The 21,586-nt window shown below is 36.3% G+C and overlaps 2 protein-coding genes across 2 annotated transcripts; one reads left to right on the plus strand and one right to left on the minus strand.

The window, feature by feature from the left end:
• Positions 1-373: 373 nt before the first annotated feature.
• Positions 374-3,957, plus strand: LOC126977850 (TM2 domain-containing protein almondex). The gene is made up of 4 exons (XM_050826486.1): positions 374-734; positions 806-1,050; positions 3,450-3,571; positions 3,648-3,957. The coding sequence occupies exons 1-4, from the start codon at positions 641-643 to the stop codon at positions 3,925-3,927; spliced, it is 741 nt and encodes a 246-aa protein (XP_050682443.1). The 5' UTR covers positions 374-640; the 3' UTR covers positions 3,928-3,957.
• LOC126977834 (X-ray repair cross-complementing protein 5) lies at positions 3,223-5,878 on the minus strand. Its single transcript, XM_050826458.1, has one exon. The coding sequence runs from the start codon at positions 5,731-5,733 to the stop codon at positions 3,970-3,972; it is 1,764 nt and encodes a 587-aa protein (XP_050682415.1). The 5' UTR covers positions 5,734-5,878; the 3' UTR covers positions 3,223-3,969.
• Positions 5,879-21,586: the final 15,708 nt, after the last annotated feature.

Consider the following 21,586-nt stretch of genomic DNA (forward strand, 5'->3'; position numbering starts at 1 on the left):
TAGTACAGTACAATACAATACAAGCGACATTTCTCATTTTTTTTTTATGGCACTCCCGTCTTTTGAACGTAGTGTTTAAACTATTGCTATCTGAAAGGGGCACTTGGAGACTACTTCTCATGCGTAAGCATCATATTAGTCTGTGCTACTTCTATAGTTTCAAACTATAATAATTTTTGCTAACGGTAGCTTTCAAGTTGCACTTTTTCAATTTTTATTGACGTTCGACATCGTCTGACAATGAAAATTGCCAAAGTACAATAGCGTAGCCATATCATGTGTCAAATACGAAAAAATAAAAACAAGATAGACAGCTCACAGCTGACAGACCACTTGCCAGTTTTCGTAATCAGTATCAAAGACTAATATCACAGAGTACCTTAAATTAAAACTGAAACAGCACAGAAGTCAGAACACTGATTGGTACAGTAAAGTGTAAAGAGCACAGAGTACTTTGTTTTTTAAAGGAAAGTAGAGTTAATTGTTAAAGACTTAAAATAACTCTAACTGCTGCAGTCTCTACAATGTATACTGCATACTTTCTAATAAATTTAGGGTAATATTAGTGGCTTGTTTTGGTGTAATCAGAAATGAAAATTCCTCTCTTTAAAATGTAGATTGCAGACCAGAAAAACATAAGATGCTTAGGTGTCGGCCTCTAAGAATTTCTATTCGAGATAGTTTAGTTTTGTTGCTTCTTATTATATTTAATACTATCCATGTCACAGATATGGGTAAGTATTTTAATATTTTAGCATGAAACATATTAAATTGAACTCAATTGTATATGATCAACATGTTACAGCTAATAATGAAATGGATTTAACGAGTAAACAAATAAAATCTAAGGATGATAGCAATGGCAAAATAGTAAATTTTAGTAGTTCTGATGATTATCTGAAAAGCTGTCCAGTAGTGGAAAAAGAAAATGAAATGATGAATTGCACTGATCTCAATTACCCCTGCATAAATTGTGACAGATCCATTGATTGTGTGTATGGGGCAGTATACAATTATACATGCTATGTCAAACCAAAGGTTGTATGTAATGTAAGTAAAACACATTTTATTTTAAAACATGTTTGTTCTGATACCAATGACAAAACTACTGTCTCAATTTCTGACCTCTATAATTTATTTATTTCCTCCTCCAATAACATCAGAAGACAGAGTTGTAAGTGCCAAAGGCAATTGGTATGTATATGTTAACCTTTTGTGAGAAGATGCCAGCAACAGTTCCAGACCCCATGGGACCATCTGTATGAATCTACTAGTTTATATCTCCACTGAATAGCTGTTGTATGTTGTAATTATTTTGGATAATATATAATTTAGGTATCATACCTTGATTTATATTTATTAGAAAACACAACTTTTACGATTGTGCATTTCCAGTGTAAGGTAATCCTTGAAAATACAAATAATAACAATATCAATTATATTAATAGCTATTTACTGATAACTAAAATATTAATTATATGCCTAAAGTAAGTATCCTAATCTATGTTTTGTTATTTAAAATAAAACACCTTCAAAAAAATTTCTGTCAGGTTGACGACAACATTGCTGAAGTAGTAAATTGGTTTAATGTTAATAACTTATTTTTAAATGAAAGGAAAACAAAATGTGTAACATTTACACTTCCAAATATAAAGCACCAACCAACACCTATAAAAATTAATTATGACAAACTTGATGTAGTAGAAACGACAACATTCCTAGGCATTACATTAGACTTTAAGCTACAATGGGGTGCTCATATAAAAAACTTATGTAATCAACTTAGCTCTGCAGTATTTGCGATAAAAAAAATTAGGCAGCTGACAGATGTTGAAACGGCTAGACTTGTATATTTTAGCTACTTTCATAGTGTCATGTCTTACGGAATTATATTGTGGGGTAGGGCTGCAGATATTGACAACATATTTGTGCTGCAGTAAAGAGCAATTCCAGCAGTCTATAAAATGTGTTCAAGGGATTCATTGAGAGAAAAGTTTAGTGAAATAAATATTATGACAGTACATATACGAGGACCTCCTATACACTCATAAAAATATTAGCCAATTTAAAAAGAATAGTGATGTACACAGTGTCAATACTCTAAACAAGTAGAAACTTGCAATTCCATCTACTAGGCTCCGTAAAATTGCTAAATCTTTTAAAGTGGACTGTGTTATATTTTATAATAAACTCCCAAATGAAATTAAAATATTACCTATTAAAAAATTTAAATGTATCATAAAAATAAATTAACATCTAAGGTCTATTATAATGTGAAAGATTATTTTAATGATAAAGATAGTTGGAATTAATGTTCTAAATTTTGTTACTGAATATTGTTATACTCATTTGAATGCTATTGTAACTTTTGTACTTCATCCTGACTTGCACTAAATAACTTATAAGTGAATAAAGATTTTTTGACTTTGATATAAGCTTTAGTACCAACCTAGGCAGCATTTTTTAAATTGTTTGCTTTATTAAGGTATCCTCTAAATTCCACACACCCAACAGTTTTTGTAAAGCGGACATTGTTATTTTTAGTTGAATATGGATGTTGTGTTAGCCCCAGGATGGTTTCTAGAGCAGCATTAGCATACTACATCTTGTAATGGCTGTGTAAACAAGCTATTAGAATAAACTGCAACTTGGTTAACATGGTTGCAAGCTCTGTCCTGGGTTACCAAGTTAATTCCATAGGAGATAATTGGTCTATCTACTTATTTTTGGAACAAGACTCCAAGCTTGAGTCTTCTAAACTGCCAAAAGGTGATGCACTTACCAGCTTGTATTCACAATGATGTTGCATAAATTTGGGGAGAGCACCAGTTCTTATGACCTGTTGCAACCTTACCTCTTGTCCTGATGTTCACTGTAAATTGTATATATATATCTAAAGGTACCTCAATAGTATTCACCCGAAAACCATAGTAGCAACATTATTATCAGCTCGAATTTGGCTTATGATAGTAAAGGAGGTTTGGACAGGTTGAGGTTGTTATTTATGTGTACCTTTACCTACTAGAGACTGCCATATTATAATTGTTCATGATTTACACCATCAAACCAATGTATTTTATAACAGAAGTAGGAAAAGTAGCTAATAAATATTAAGAAAAACACATGAAGTAAAAGCCTCTCCTGGTTCAAATCCCATGAATATGCCATTGCATATTATTTGTAATGATGAGATGATGTGTTTCTCCATTTCCAAAGGCCATATTTAACTTTACCAACATATAATTTTAAACCATATTAAATCACAAATGGTGTTGACCAAATAATATTAGTATTAAATTGTAAAAACAAATCAAACAAAATAATAAATTCTAACATTTTCTGATAATATCTGAATAGTTTAGCTTAAATTAAAAGAAAAGGTAAGAAAGTCATTCACAGAATAGTAGTTTACAAATATTATTTCTGTTATAATGGTAAAATGTTTACAGGGAATCAAAAATTTTAACAGGAGCTCAATCTGCAGATTTTGCTATCAGACTGATAAATGGGAACATCAATGTGAACAAAAAGCTAACTGTAATTCACTGGCGTCACCAATAAAATATTATTTGTGAGTTAATTTTTAAAATTACTGCCCTATTGATTTTTAAGAGATGGGGTAATAATATATTATTTATCTTTTTCAGAACAAATTGCACAGTGTCTGATCATATCATTTGTTTAGGAAAGAGAAGATTTTTGAAAAAAATAAAGTGTTCATGGACAGCTGGTACAAGATGGGGAACTGCTCTGATTTTAGCATTAACACTTGGGGGATTTGGGGCTGATCGTTTCTATTTGGGCCATTGGCAAGAGGGAATCGGAAAACTATTTAGTTTTGGTGGTCTGGGTGTATGGACACTAGTAGATGCATTATTGATTGGCATACACCATATTGGTCCTGCAGATGGTTCTTTGTATATATAAGTGTAACTTAAATAAAATAATTACAAGAAATCATATTAATTTTCACCCAAAGTACTTATAAACTAATTCAATAAGATCATTCTTTTTTAATCCAGTAAGAGCTGGTAAGCCATTGATTGGCTTCTGGTGTAAAATTTGTTTTAATTGGGCAACTGTATATGCATGCACAAGCTTACCCTCAACTCTTAACTTTAATAAATCATTGTCAATACTATCTACTTTAGCTCTTTTAATAATACTACTACTACTTCCAGTATTGTTAGCTGAAATCCTTTTAATACATAGAGCACCAAATGGCCCAAATAATTCTTCAAATAAATCTTCTTTAATATCTTGAAACCTTTCTAAATTTGGTTTTGTTGTATCATTAAAAGGTTCAATATCCTCATCTTCTAGAGCAATAGCTTCTATTGCCCTATATTCCGCTTGAAGCTTGGGATTTTCAAACATATCTGGTTTATAATTAAATTGAAGACAGTTCAACAAGTCCTTCATAACAACCTTATGTGCTGTTTGTACAGATTCAGTTTCATCTTGAATATTTAAACCTCTTACATTTTCAACAAATGGTAAGTGAATCACATCAAATCCAATTTCAACAGATAATTCCAGGGGGTTTTTACAGGGGTGAAGACCTACAATAGCAGGTCTAGCATTAACTCTGGGACATAACACACATATAGCTACCATATTCATGTCCGAACAAGCCTTATGTAATGCTTTGAATGCTACAGTTGAACCCTCAACAATTTTTTCATTAGGAAACAAAAAATATCCCATTTTTAAGAACCACTTCTCTTTACAAATTATTACTGCTGGCTTAAAGCCAAGTAATTTTAACATTGGTGGGCCAAATGAATTTTTCATACATTTCATTTCTTTCTCAGTAAATTCGACCCTTTCTCCTCCATATTCTTGATAAAATAAAAGCTCTGATTTAAGTAATGGTAATTGTTTTGATGATCCAGAGTCTTCATAGTCATCATCAGCAGTTACTTTAACAGTTTTTGTCACACTAGATACTATAGCATTAGTAACTCGGTCTAAATCAGCTTTTTTATGGTAAGTATGACCAGATTTTTTTAATAATGTATAAACCCCCACTCCAATAGAAAATCCATCTCCAATTTCAAAGTTCAAATTTGCAACAGCCATATGGCGATGGGATTCTCTATAAAGCTGGTTTTCAATGTCACATGAGTCAAAAACAGGTTTTGGAATAATAACATCCTCACCTTTCATAGATTCTTTGATAAAGTTTATGTAAAAAGGATCAATTTTATATTCTTCTTCAGAGATATTGACAATGCATATTTCAATATTGGAATCAACTAAATCTTTTACCCTTTTCAAAGTTGGTATTTGATCAGTCATCATTGGAGATTTATGGAGTTGTGTAAGCATTATTATTTTGCGGGATAAAAGTTGTTTTTTGCAGTTCGCGAATACTTTACTACAATGCCATAACACATCAGATAATTTCAGTTCCTTACTCTCTTGATACGATGTTAAATTTAGACTTTTAAACTTTTTATAGTCTTCAAGATTTGGTAATGACAAAGGTATAACTTCTAAAAGTCCTTGTATAGTTGCAACATTATCGGAGGAATCGGTATTGTCTAAGCCATAAAAGAAAACACCAAGCAAATGTGTATTTCCATTACGCATATATTGTCTTATTAACCGGCCCGTCGCCGTGTAAGCAATTACTTTTGTTTTAATATCCTCCATAATGTTAATTAAAACAATAGTAGCCGGTATCCCCCGCCATTCAGGTAATACATACAAATCATCATCAAAATCCATTTTCCACTAAAAAGTTCTTTAGACTTCGATAAATACAAAATTGAAATAAAGTTAAAGGTACGTACTTAACTTAGTTTTTGAAGTTTAAACATTCAAATTTAGAGTAAATTCTAATTTCGTATTTTTAAAAACTTATATTTTTATTTATACTTCTTCCCATAAATTGGAAGGCAAAGGTCGAGCGATGCAGCCATCGTCTTGACTCATGAGAGGTCTTTAATAATTAGTGTCAATAATTGTATACCAAACCCCTAGTTTACACCAAGTTATTAAACACGTATTTGTCAAGTTTCGTACAAATTACAAATACAGGTTATATGCTATATAAATAAAATTGACAAATATTTATAATCATTGATTTATCAATAGTTCATCAACTATATATGGCGCGTCTTGGACCGGAGGCACCGGAAGTGATTCTGTGACCGCGCGCTCTCCGCCCTCTTTCTCGAAAACGGTTCACCGTATAAAAAATTTTTTTAAACAAAATTTGTAGAGAATGTTGTATTCTACAATATTGATAATAAATACAAAAAAACCCATAGGAAATGAGATATTTACAAAAAAACGCAAAAAACCGATTTTTGTGAACTTTGACCCTGAAATTTAATAGTTGAATACACCCTACCATATGTAGGTTTTGAGACAACTTTTAGGGTTTCAATATACAAGTATTTACAGACTTACAGATGGTATCTTGAATTCCGAGATTCTTACCTAATTTAAGCTTAAATGATTGGACTACTACTGGTACAGACAATAGAAAGTGAAGGTACTGCAGAACTTTGCTTCATGAGTGCAGTATACTTGTACATCATACAGAATGTAACAATATGTATTCTAAAATTAGAGTTTCTCTCACTCCTATCAACGAGGATGTAAATACTACGTAATAAGAAACAGGACTGCCAAAGTAAAAATTTAAATTACGTTTAGTACTTAGAATATTAACGCTACAGAAGTGGCGTCGGCGCTATACAATTAGTATGGACAGGCGATATACAACTTAGGCTGAGATAGAACGGGGCAAAGCTATTGATCTTGCATCGCTAACGCGTAACCCATTTATTTATTTGGCCCAATGTCAAACTTTGGGGCAGATAAACAAAGATCTGTCATGTCATCGAGCTTACGAATAGTATTAATGTGATTTTATTATTTTGAAACATATTTGGTGTGAGATACGGCTGTCTTTCAACTTATAAAAGATAAGGCCATGGTTGGGTGTTTTGTGTCTGGTTGCCAAAGCCGTAGTGAATGTAAAAATCCAGTATTTAGCTTCCACGCGTAAGTATTACTTTTCACTTAACGTTTTCACTATAATTTGTAACAAGCTCGTATCAAGTAAATTTTATATGAAATATTCTTTCCAAAAGTATTGATTTTTGATCCATAGTCCTATTTTCAGTAAATTTGTGGTAATCTAAGTAAACATAACATAAAACAGTGACAATCAAAATGCTGTCATTACATAGATATAGTTTTACCCAAGTTATAGGGTAATGATTTATTTTAAACTTATTTTATTCAATTTTATTACACATTATTTTAAAGACATGTCATGAGCAGGTATTCAGTATTAGTATAAATAATTTAGGATGGTATATTTTTATGGAATAAAGAAATTAGAACGACATTAATTGTACGTTTTCCTGTGATTGATAATTAAACAAGGAACATGATGTTGGATGTTGGTTTTCATTAGATCCAATACTAAAAATGTATAAAAGGAACAAAACGAACAGATTTATGGGAACCAAATAAACATGTAAGAATTTCTTCACTCCGCTTTGATGCGACACAAATAGTAACAAAAAATATAAACAAATGGCTCATTGGAGGTGCAGTTAAAATTTATTCATGTAAGTGAATAAATTTCCCGCTCTCACCTCACGCCTCGTCACTTGCACGTCGTCACACAAGTGCTACACAAGCACATCTCACCTATAACTATGTATGTAGTTACAAACCTATCTTGGCTGACACCGACTCCAAAGATAACAGTATTTGTCATGTGTACATCATGCTGTCTTAATAATTTGATTATAATTTTAGGTAGTCTTATATTTATCATTTCATTTACTTAGGACAACTCTAAAAATAATTTTAAGATAAGGTTATTAATTTGTTGACGAAAACGCAATTATTTTTTTACTTTTTAGTGTATCTTATATTTGGAATTACTTTGGAAAAGTTTTTATGAAGTCGGTCGTTTTTTTGAAAATTTTTCTTAGATTCAATTATTCGTCCATGTGTACTTACCTACTTAATGCAAATTTAAGAGTTATATGGTTTTCTCGTGGATGTCATAGTCAGAACTAGACCAAATTAAAATGGGACCGGACCACACGGGAAGGACCAGCTTTCAAATAAAAAAAGATCAATAAATTTGGTTGATCCAGACGAAAGTTCTGAGGTAACAAACATAAAAATACCGTCGACTTGAGAACCTCCTCCTTTAATAATCATTCGTGCTAGGTTCTTGGGAATGATCTATCATCACGGGCAGGGTTTTTGTCGCCTATATATGTATGAAAATGTAGTGGTAGGCCGTTCTTATCGAAATCACTATTCCATATGAAGACTAGCTCATAGACGATAGCTGAGAAGGACAAGTTCAGCGAGTACTTTGACTTGGCTAACGAGATGACAGACGAGACGTTGACTTATCCGTCATAGCCCGGATAGTCTTTACGGCGGTCCTATATCGAAGAGCCTCGATCATTATATTATCAAAATGTTCTCGCTAAGCGATTGGCTCAAAGACCTACTACAGACGCCTTCTGCGGCCCTGCCACCGATAGCTTAGCCCTTCGGCAGGACTCCGCTGCCAGCGGCATTCCAAGTTTATGATATTTTGTTTTTGTATCTATCTTATAATATAATACAGTTTTTATACATATTTTAAAAACTTAGAATTATGAAAGAAAATAAATACATGTGAATAGAAATAACAAATCACACAATATATTTTATCTGACCATTATTAGAGTTCTGACTGTAGTATATTTTAATAAGCAATATATGTGATTTTATGAAATTATTTTTTTATGTTATGGTCCTAAAATAAATAAATAATTATCATTACATGCATTTCATTATTATGTTAAATTCGTTAACATTTCCAATCATCTGTTGAGTATGTGACATTATGTCACACGATATAATTCCGTGAGGGGTAATTTTAGTCAGAATAATAATAAGACAAGAACTAAGACTACTCCTATCAAAACTATTGCTATCTAAAAGGGGCACGCGGGGACTACTTCTATAGTGTCAATATTGTAAGGTTTAGTAGTAGCAATTTGGGCGACGTTGCTTAAAACGTACTGGATATTGGCTATCTCCGTTTTATTTTACAAGATTATAGTCGTCATCTGACAATGACTGCACGTTTCATACAATCGAGCAGTCGAGGAACTGACCTCTACTATAAACCACTAGACTGGCGGCTGTCAATGTGCTTTTGTGCCTTTTTTATATATATGAGAGGGGGCAAACGGGCAAGAGGCTCACGGGATGGGGAGAGGTGAGGCAACCGCCCATGGACATCCGCAACAACAGGTGTGTCAAGAAATGCGTTGCCGGCTTTTTTCTTGAAGGTCCCTAAGTCGTATCTGTTCGGGAAAACCGCTGCCAGTAGTTGATTCCACAAAGTGGCTGTGGGTGTTTAGTTAAGTACTGTTTCGCCTTACTGAGCACACCAAGTTTTTTTGAGGCCAGTTTGGCCTTCTCTTCCAAGTGACCACGGAACTGAACGTCGCTCGATATATCAACGCCAAGTATGCCAATATGCAGAAGAAACAGCGTAGGGGATAGCACGCAGCCTTGCGGGACACCAGTGTTTATGGGTTTTAAGTTGGAGCATGCACCGTTGATAACAACCTTGATGCTCCGATCAGCCAAAAAGCTAATGACCCATTTGCACAACTTCTCAGATGAAGCCCATAGGATGGCAGTTTCGCTATAAGCGCTTTATGCCACACCCGATCGAAGGCCTTCGCTATGTCCAAACTCACCACCAACGCCTCTCCCTTCGACTCAACCGCTTGCACCCATTTATGGGTGAGGTATGCAAGAAGATCACCAGCTGAGCAACCCTGACGGAAACCGTACTGGCAGTCGCTGATCGGCTGGTGCCCTTCTAGGTATCCCAAGAGCTGGCGGTTGATGATCGACTCAATTACTTTGGAGGGAAAAGACGGGTAAGGACCGGCACCAGTTCCGGAGCACATGCCATCGGGCCCGCTTGATTTGTGAATGTCCAAGTTGAGAAGCGCCTTAAGCACGGCGCCATGCCGGATTTTTACCTCCGGCATGTATGACTCACACCGCGGAATATGCGGTGGTGGTGCACCTTGGTCATCCAGAGTCGAGTTGGACGCGAAGAGGGAGCCCAGGAGATCAGCTTTCTCTTTCACGTCATGGGCCAGCGAGTCATCATCCCTGTGCAGTGGCGGAATGGCTGGCTGGCAGAAGTTTCCTTGGACAGCATTGGCGAGCGACCAGAATGCACGAGTTCCCGAGGGAAGGCGTGCAAGTCTCTCGCCAATTCTGCCAATGTGCTTGGACTTCGCGTCAGCAATAACTCTTTTGAAGGACCTGGAGGCATGATTGAAGTGTTTTTTAAGTTTGCTGGAATTCACATCCTTAGATACCACCGCATTGACCCAAGCCTGATAGCACTCCTGCTTTCGGCGAGAGCCCATTTTGCAGGAGCGGTCAAACCATGGTTGGGACCTGCCACCGATAGGCACAGAGGAGGATGGAATGAAGAGTTCCATTATGCCTGTTTGATATTCGCCATTTTGGCGCTGTTGGCCATGTAGCGAGAGTCTGCGGTACTAAAACTAGTAGTGACAACCTCAGCAAACATCGATAGGTGGTGGGAAACTATTTACAAAAAAAAACGTGTACTTTAATACGTTGATTCTTGAAGTATAAATAACACGGAAAATGAACGAATTTAATTCAAAATGCAAAAATACTTCAGAGTATTGTACGTTCCTTCGCAATAAGTGATCCAGGATCTCCAGTATCTCCAGTCATGTCCACATTCACATTTAGTCCATCTAATGACACCTTGTAAGGTGGCCGGGACAAATGGTATTAGTGCCAAGGCGCATGCAAGGTCAACTGGTGTTAAGTGAACACCACCTGCCACATTCTCTTGCAACACCAGAGGTATCACGAGACCCCGACAATTCAAGCTGCTCTGCGTTGCACGCGGTCAAATGGATTGAGCTGATACTGAGGTGCGGCAGACCAGAGATGACAGCAATACTCCATGTGTGGCTGGACCCGCGCTTTGTAGAGCGCTAGAGTGTGGGCCAGCTTGAAGTATTGCCGTGCTATATTAATGACGCCCAGCTTCTTGGAAACCAATTTGGCTTTGCCCTTCAGATGGACACGGAATTGGCAATCGCTCGAGATTTCGAGACCCAGTATTCCGATTGTAGGCGAGGCTTTAAGAGAGCTGTTGTCGAAGAGGGATGGCGTGAACAAATGAGGTTTTTTAGTGGTAAATGCGCAAACTTAAGTCTTCTGGGGGTTAAATGGGACAAGGCTCAATTTTCCCCATTCTGCGACCTTCTCAAGAGAAAACTCGATAGATGACACAAGCAAGGCACTGGTCGACGATTTCCCGAGAGAGACCTGCATGGCCCATGTATACGCCTTCACCAGTACAGTCGTCGGAGGTGTCCAAAATATCATTGATATGCAGAAGAAACAGTGTAGGAGATAGCACACTGCCTTGGGGCACTCTAACATTCACGGGCTTCAGGTTCGAGCAATAACCGTTCACTTTCATAAATTCTAGGAAAGCCCAAATGATGGAGGTAATGAGAGAAGCGTATTGTACCATACATGATTAAAGGCATTCGCTATATCCAGGCTAACTGCCAAGCTTTCTCCCTTGCTTTCGATAGCCGCCGCCCATCTATGTGTTAGAAGTTTCCGACCGACCATGGTGAAAGTGCACTGCTGGTAATTGATCAACTGGTGACCTTTTAGGCATATCAAGAGCTGGCGGTTAATTATGCTCTCCATGAACTTGGAGAGCAGGGAGGTAATAGCTTTAACCCTGTAGTTTGCCGAATCCGAACTATCTCCTTTTATTTTGAATCGGATGGACAAGGGCTAACTTCCATGAGTCAGGGGCTACGCCTCTTAAGTATGAGGAATAAACGCGTTAGCACCGGCGTCAACTCAGGGGCACACGTTCTAAGAACGATTGGAGAAATGCCATCCGGCCCGCTCGACTTTCTTACGTTCAACGAAAACGTAGAGCTCTCCGAACAGTTTTCTGTCTAAACTGTAATTCATGCATACAGCAGCTCCAACACTGCTGCATGGTCATCGGTGTTTTTCCGTTGTAGTCAACAGTTGAGTTCGAGGTAAAAGTTTTAAATATTTTGGCATTGTCTGCAAACAAGTACAGGTGTTATATTTATTACTTGTTAAAAGTCGGTTAGGAAAAATCCTAACAGGATCGGTCCCAGAACAGAGTCTTGCAGTGGTGTACTACTGAGAACATTATGAGGCTGGGAAAAGTTGTTTCTGACTCTCACTCTTAATGATCCAGTCAAGAAGTCTTCAATCCAGTGTAGAAAATCACAACGTATTATCCGAAAGCTTACTTATTAACCTTTTGAAAGGAACCCGGTTTATATGCTTTCTCATAGTCTTACTAAATAATGTCTGTGGGTTCATGATTGTTCCAACTTTTAGTCCAGTTATCAAGAGAGATAAGTCACAATAGATCGTCGGGAGACAAATGTCACATGTTGTTCCTCAAGTATAATATTCTCTTTATCAAGGAATTCTGTTATCTTTCCAACAATATTTTTTTTCATGATTTTATAGGTTCTATTTTTTATAAATAGGAGTTACAACCCTTGTTGATCTAGCCAGTCTCACAATTTTCTAATTTATTTGTCCATTCTTGTTATGTGATGCGGTATTAGTTTTATGTGTTAAGTGTAAATTCCACAGAGTTGCTTTTTCGTAAGCGATAAATGCAATGGCTGACCCCAGGTCAAACGCCGCAGTTTCCTAAAACGTAACACCATTACGTTTTTATTGGTAAATTTACACACCTGTTTGGTGGTCTCAGCATGGTGTTATTAACTATAGCTTTCTCCGATATGATCTAGCAATAACGGCAGATGTCTACTGTGCCGAACTCCGCACTAAATAATAATAGCTAAACTAGCAGTGAAACAGCCCCAACTCATCAATCAATCTTCACGATTATTGCTCAATGATAACGCGAGAGTTTTAACTCTACACGAACTGCAATTAGTAATCATTCATCACCCTCTGTATTCGCCAGACCTTCTTCCATCAGACTACCATTTTTTATTCTCATGTGGCAGTACAAAATGCTTACACACAGTTTTTCGAATCTAGATCACCACAGTTCTATCACAAAGGCATAAATGTCCTATTAGATGGCAGCAATGTAAAGATAATAATGGTAATTATTTTGATTAAATAAATATGTAAAATTAAAAAAAAAAACAATTTTTCAGTACAAATCGGCATTTTCATATTTACCTTAATCCATAGGTAATATATATAAAAATTTAGCATAAACGTTCTAACATTCCTGTTTTTTCTTGAGTATGCGGATGTCGCATTATTTTAAGTCGGTGAGCTATTTATCCATTTATAAACATTAACGGCCTTACAAATAAACTTGGTATAAAGTTATAACTGATGATACAAAGAAAACAAGAAATGTTTACAATATCGTTGACAACACTGTCAATAGAATGATAATTCTGAAGTTTTCTGAATGACAAGCTGCCTTGCAAATTTACGCGGGAAACGTTATACGTCCGGACAAACCATTCGTAAGCAAAATGTCTATTTGTAAACATTTTACATATTCTTGATTTATGCTTAGTTATAACTTTATGCCAATTTTATTTGTAAGGCCGTAAGAATTTAATATTATGTTTTTCAGTCATTCGAGTATCTGTGAGAAACAAGGCTTCGAGGCGATAATTAGCTATGATAGATTTGCAATTTCGGTACCCCAAGTTCATCTATTCGTATTTACATTTCATGGATTTAATACTATATTACTATATATTAGTTATTTATATATTAGTATTAGCCTTGGACCACATATCGATATTCGATATCCTATAGATTGATTTTCTATCTATTTACTGCATCAGTAGTGTTTTCTGGTTTAAAAACTACATCATCATCATCATCTCAGCGGGAAGACGTCCACTGCTGCACAAAAGCCTCCCCCAAAGATTGCGATGACGATCGGTCCTGCGCTATCGTCTTCCAACCTATTCCTAAAAACTATATGAATTCAATCAAAGGGTGGAGTCTGTTCGTCGAGTTGGCAATGGGATGCCAATGTGATTACCTCTTTTTTTTTTGCTAAAACTTTCTATATGCAGCTGTAGGTATATTATGGTTAACGAATTATCTAGGGTATCTTAGGAATATATGTAACCGGCAAATTAATTTTGACGGAGTAAACTCCTGTTAACAGATATAGAGGCTAAAGTCAAAGTAAAATAGATACAATTATTAGCGCCTTACGAAGAATTTGCGGTCAACAATTGCTTAGCAGATATCGTTATCAATTAGGTTTGCAGGTAAATGTATTAATATAATGTATTCTATAGAAGTTCCTAACAAAAAAATAATCAATTAAATCAATTATTATATAATAATATTAATTATTGTTAATATTATTTTATCTATATATAAATAAGATATTTCCACGTCACTCATCACGATATCTCTGGAACCTTTAGAGCTAAAGACTTGAAAGGTATGAATATTCTTTTCACTGTGTAGAGGTCAGCTTAGAACGGATTTTCCAAAATTCTATCCGCAAGAGTTTTGTTTTTATTATGAACAGAACAACGTCTGTCGGGTCACCTAGTAATAAATAAATAAGTACATTGTTATGCTGTTAATAAATGGTTGCCATTGCCATTGTCCTTAGATTATTAATACGTCTCGATAGACTAAGACAGCTGTGAAAACGTCGAAAACAATTGAGTTTAGAACTGACCTCTACTTCGAACAATTCACGCACACTGTGCGTGTTGTTTGTTTATCAAAATAGTGTCACAGTAGACATATGTATCAGTACGAAAACTAAGCCTTGTTAGTAAAATACTTACCTATATGTGCGTACACTTCATTGAAACAATAGGGCTGTCAGGTTTGTAGCTGTACTTACAACCAATATTATCAATTAATACAAATGTCTAGTATCTAACTTGTAACGTAATACCTTCGTAGCATTATAGATCGTAGAAATATTAATAGTGCATATTAACTGTAATAAGCGTATGTCGAAAGATTCGTTCTGAAAAGAACATTTCATTTTATATACCGTAATATTAGCTCTTATTATTATTATAGAATCATGCAGATCACCAGTAGTCACCTCATCGAAGTACAAGCATCGTCACGTTCTCTCGAAGACTGCAGATATACTCACGTGATCAGTCATATGCTCAGCGTTACACAACCTCACAGCAAGGCCGAGCGTACTCGATTGAAGCGTCGCAGCGTCGATCACTATTCATTCAATTTTAATCAATGAGCGACAGAGTGGGTGCTAAATGCTCATTGACATCGGATGCTCGAGGTTCGACGCGAGTTTACACAAGCGCGCGCTCGCTGGCCGGCTTACTGCGATAGCATTAGTTTTAGAGCGAGATAGAACACATAATATTATTCTCAATTCTTATTGAATGTTTAAAACACGTTTAACTATTGGTCAAAATGTAAGCTTTAGTATTGTTGTGTATTTTCTAAAACTAGTTTTAAGGATTTTGTATATATATCATGTAACTGAAGTAAAATATATCATCTTCCACATATTCCTCACAGTCTTCATACAACTCAAGCAGTTGTTTTATTTAATCTCCAAACGCTCAGTCACTAAAGTGGTGACCTCGAACAAGAACACCGACGGAAGGAACCCGAACAAGAACACCGACGGAAGGAACCCGAACAAGAACACCGACGGAAGGAAGCCCGAACAAGAACACCGACGGAAGGAACCCGAATAAGAACACCGAACCTCTGCCCGGCTACACATCGAATAACAGCTTCACCAACTCTCCGAAACGACAAATTCCTGTTCGACGAATCTCTGCTCAAGGAATATCCACCCGACGAAGAAATGGAAGACACAAACCAGGCTCAGTCACTCCTAGCGCCCACCGCCACAGAAATCTCCAGCATTTCACTGTCGATGCGCATACCACCATTTTGGCGGAAAAATTCGCGATTGTGGTATCACAGCTTTGTAGCCGCCACCGATGACCTCAAGAGGAGTCCAGCCCAGCTGACACAGATGGTGCTCGTCCAATTAGAAAAGGCTGACATCGATCAAATCTCCGACATCCTATTCAACATACCGAGAGACAAACAATATTCAGCCATCAAGGAACGTCTCATATCGGTGTATGAAGAATCCGACAGCCGCAAGTTCCAGAAGCTACTCGCCGAGATGGAGCTTGGAGACCAGAAGCCATCACAGCTACTGCGACGCATGCGTAAGCTTGCGAGGGACAAGGTTACCGACTCCACTGGAATAAGCTGGAATAAGCTGCTGCCAGCCCACGTCCGCTCCGTGCTCGCCGTCAGCGAGTCATTCAGCGCGAAGTCCACGCTGGAGGAACTAGCGTTGCTTGCTGACACGATGATGGAGCAAATCCAGGAGGTAGCAGCCGTCTCTAGCCAGCCACCAGCATCAGATCCAGAATCATCGACGTCAAATCAGGTAGATCACACACAATTCCTTATTAACGAGATACGAAAACTATCACTAGAAGTCGCCAAACTCAAGTCAAGGCCATCTCAACACTATCATCGCCACCGATTGCGCTCGTCAACTCACAATGGAAGCTCGTCACAACACCGTTCCCGCACACTCAATAGCTCACCAACACCTTACTGCTATTACCATCTCCGATTTGGTAGTGAAGCACGACATTGTACTACGCCCTGCAACTTCAAGAAAGAGCCATCGGGAAACTAGAACGGACGTTAGCTGCGGCGGAACCCGGCGTACTTCACACATCATACCGCCTTTATGTCACAGACAAGAAAACAAAGATGTCATTCTTAGTAGATACCGGTGCTAATATATCCGTCCTACCAAGAAAACTAGGCCTGAAAGCAACGCCTCTACCTTTCAAATTGTACGCTGCAAATAACACAATGATCTGTACGATGTTACATCGCAGACCGCATCGATGCTGGCAACGTTGAAACGTTTCTTAGAGAATCACACTGCAGAAGGTCCCAGGTTCGAGCCTGGGGTACGGCTTGATTTTTATTTAATTACTTTATTTTTTTATCACGTTTTTTTAATTTTTATTATTATGACAAGCATTTTTATTTAGTTTCACCTGTCCCGTTATCAAATCAAATCCTGCCTGTAATCAAATCTACAAGATAAATTTTACTCACATTTTTTGCTGTTTTTTCGTTTGCTTTTTTGTAAATTAATTTTATCAAAAATTACCTCAATATTATTACTTTTTTATTTACATTGTTATTTTTGAAATATTAATAATGTGAAAATGGGAAACGAGTGCCATCTTGTGTTAAAATATAAAACTACGATAAATAAATTTATCAGTTTCTTTTCACTTTTTTGGATCACTTAGTGTATCCAAAAAATAATCCGAGCAACTGGAGTGCACTGAAGAAGGGTCGAAAATACTTGGTACAAATATCCACTTATTTTGGTTGGCAATTTCAAAATCAACTACGCTGATAAAAAATCAGAGCGGTTGACAACTTTTCTTTCGAAAATATTGAATTTGAAAATGAATTATGATCCACAAGAATCCACAACAAAATATGGGACCACCATTGACGCGGTTTTTTCCAGATAGAAGATATCAAGTCTGAAACTTATGTTTCTTAATTCAGTTACCATAAACCTATAGTTTCAATGATAAATATTCCTGAATAATGTACATGTATTGTAAGATATTAAAAATATTTTGAACAATATTAACTTCTCATTTACTTAATAAAAGAAAAAATTTTTTCTTATCGGTCAGCACGCTCAAAAAGTGTAAGTGTAACAAAGAAAAAAAAACAAAGGAAAATAAATACTGCATAAATAAAACAAATAAATAATTATAATTGCATAAGTTGATAAAAAATGCTATGCAATAGCTTTACCGCGGCAGTCCCCAAGTGCCACACGTCTTTTTATTTCTGAAAAATCATATCGTGATAGCAGATAGCCTATGAAGTTATAATAGAACTGTAGAAAATCATTATTTAGTGATTTGTTTGCAGTTAATCCACGCATTAAGTCATTCGCTTGACTACCAAAAAACTTGTCTTTTATTCTTTGCTTGATCTTCTCGCGAATCCCATGCATTTCAGTGTGCATCTCAATAACTGACAGAGTATCTCATTCAAACTTCTTCATTGTTACTTCTACCGAAAACAATAAGTTATGGACAAAGGACAAATATGCCAAAGTCTTTTTCTCTTCTTCTTCATTTGTGATTAATTTCTCGACTACACTCTGTCCTACAACTAGCGCCCCCTGTATATGTCATGCAAGTGCCAAAAGCACGTTTTCGTATTATTTGTCTATACTTATCACTACACCGTTAACCGAGCCGATGTGTGAATACTTTGATCAATGATTTCATAATCAAAAACGAAGAACGGTTCAAATACATACAGAAATACTGGACGTCCCGGGAAATACGGGACGTCTGGCAACGCTTCCCGGGGCCTCTAGGTCAGCTGGAGCTGGGTCACTAACCATTCGGCTATTTACTTACCCTCAACGTAACTCTTAACTCAGATCTTACCCTCATCGTAACTTTTAACACTGATCTTATCCTCATCGTAACAATTAACTCAGATCTTATCCTCATCGGAACTCTTAATTCAGATCTTACCCTCATCGTAACTCTTAACTCAGATCTTACCCTCATCGTAACTTTTAACTCAGATCTTACCCTCATCGTAATTTTAACTCGGATCTTATCCTTATCGACACTCTTAATTAGATCTTACCCTCATCGTAACTTTTAACTCAGATCTTATCCTCATCGTAATTCTCAACTCAGATCTTACCCTCATCGTAACTTTTAACTATGATCTTATTCTCATAGTAACTCTTAACTCAGATCTTACCCTCATCGTAACTTTTAACTAAGATCTTACCCTCATCGTAATTTTAACTCAGATCTTATCCTCATCGTAACCTTTAACTCAGATCTTATCCTCATCGTAACCCTTAACTCAGATCTTACTTTCATCGTAACAATTAACTCAGATATTATCATCATCGTAACTCTTAACTCAGATCTTACCCTAATCGTAACTTTTAACTCAGATCTTACCCTCATCGTAATTTTAACTCAGATCTTACCCTCATCGTAACTTTTAACTATGATCTTATTCTCATAGTAACTCTTAACTCAGATCTTACCCTCATCGTAACTTTTAACTCAGATCTTACCCTCATCGTAATTTTAACTCAGATATTACCCTCATCGTAACTTTTAACTCAGATCTTACCCTCATCGTAATTTTAACTCAGATCTTACCCTCATCGTAATTTTAACTCATACCTTATCCTCATCGTAACTCTTAACTCAGATCTTACCCTAATCGTAACTTTTAACTCAGATCTTACCCTCATCGTAATTTTAACTCAGATCTTACCCTCATCGTAACTTTTAACTCAGATCTTATCCTCATCGTAACTCTTAACTCAGATCTTACCCTCATCGTAACTTTTAACTATGATCTTATTCTCATAGTAACTCTTAACTCAGATCTTACCCTCATCGTAACTTTTAACTCAGATCTTACCCTCATCGTAATTTTAACTCAGATATTACCCTCATCGTAACTTTTAACTCAGATCTTACCCTCATCGTAATTTTAACTCAGATCTTACCCTCATCGTAATTTTAACTCATACCTTATCCTCATCGTTACTTTTAACTCTGATCTTATCCTCATCGTAACAATTAACTCAGATCTTATCCTCATCGTAACTCTTTACTCAGATCTTACCCTCATCGTAACTTTTAACTATGATCTTCTCCTCATCGTAACTGTTAACTCAGATCTTACCCTCATCGTAACTTTTAACTCAGACCTTATCCTCATCGTAACTCTTAACTCAGATCTTACCCTAATTGTTACTTTTAACTCAGATCTTATCCTCATCGTAACAATTAACTCAGATCTAATCCTCATCGTAACTCTTAACTCAGATCTAATCCTCATCGTAACTCTTAACTCAAATCTTACCCTCATCGTAACTTTTAACTCAGATCTTATCCTCATCGTAACTCTTATCTCAGATCTTACCCTCATCGTAACTCTTAACTCAGATCTTATCCTGATTGTAACTCTTAACTCAGATCTTACCCTCATCGTAACTTTAACTCTCATCTTATCCTCATCGTAACAATTAACTCAGATCTTATCCTCATCGTAAGTCTTAACTCAGATCGAATCCTCATCGTAACTCTTAACCCAAATCTTACCCTCATCGTAACTCTTATCTCAGATCTTACCCTCATCGTAACTCTTATCTCAGATCTTACCCTCATCGTAACTTTTAACTCATACCTTATCCTCATCGTAACTCTTAACTCAGATCTTACCCTCATCGTAACTTTTAGCTCAGATCTTATCCTCATCGTTACAATTAACTCAGATTTTATCCTCATCGTAACTTTTAACTCAGATCTTACCCTCATCGTAATTTTGATTTAGATCTTATCCTCATCGTAACTCTCAACTCAGATCTTACCCTCATCGTAACTTTTAACTATGATCTTATTCTCATCGTAACTCTTAACTCAGATCTTACCCTCATCGTAACTTTTAACTCAGATCTTACCCTCATTGTAATTTAAACTCAGATCGAATCCTCATCGTAACTCTTAACTCAAATCTTACCCTCATCGTAACTCTTATCTCAGATCTTACCCTCATCGTAACTCTTAACTCAGATCTTACCCTCATCGTAACTTTTAGCTCAGATCTTATCCTCATCGTAACAATTAACTCAGATCTTATCCTCATCGTAACTCTTAACTCAGATCTAATCCTCATCGTAACTCTTAACTCAGATCTAATCCTCATCGTAACTCTTAACTCAAATCTTATCCTCATCGTAACAATTAACTCAGATCTTATCCTCATCGTAACTCTTAACTCAGATCTAATCCTCATCGTAACTCTTAACTCAGATCTTATCCTCATCGTAACTCTTAACTCAGATCTTATCCTCATCGTAACTCTTATCTCAGATCTTACCCTCATCGTAACTCTTAACTCAGATCTTACCCTCATCGTAACTTTAACTCTCATCTTATCCTCATCGTAACAATTAACTCAGATCTCATCCTCATCGTAACTCTTAATTCAGATCTTTCCCTCATCGTAACTCTAAACTCAGATCTTACCCTCATCGTAACTTTTAACTCAGATCTTATCCTCATCGTAACTGTTAACTCTGATCTTACCCTCATCGTAACTTTTAACTCAGATCTTACCCTCATCGTAATTTTGATTTAGATCTTATCCTCATCGTAACTCTTAACTCAGATCTTACCCTCATCGTAACTTTTAACTCAGATCTTACCCTCATTGTAATTTAAACTCAGATCTTATCCTCATCGTAACAATTAACTCAGATCTTACCCACATCGTAACCTTTAACTCAGATGTTATCCTCATCGTAACTCTAAACTCAGATCTTACCCTCATCGTAACTTGTAACTCAGATCTTATCCTCATAGTAACTCTTAACTCAGATCTTACCCTCATCGTAACTTTTAACTCA

Source organism: Leptidea sinapis, chromosome 46 (assembly GCF_905404315.1).
Source record: "Leptidea sinapis chromosome 46, ilLepSina1.1, whole genome shotgun sequence".
Taxonomy (NCBI): Eukaryota; Metazoa; Arthropoda; class Insecta; order Lepidoptera; family Pieridae; genus Leptidea; species Leptidea sinapis.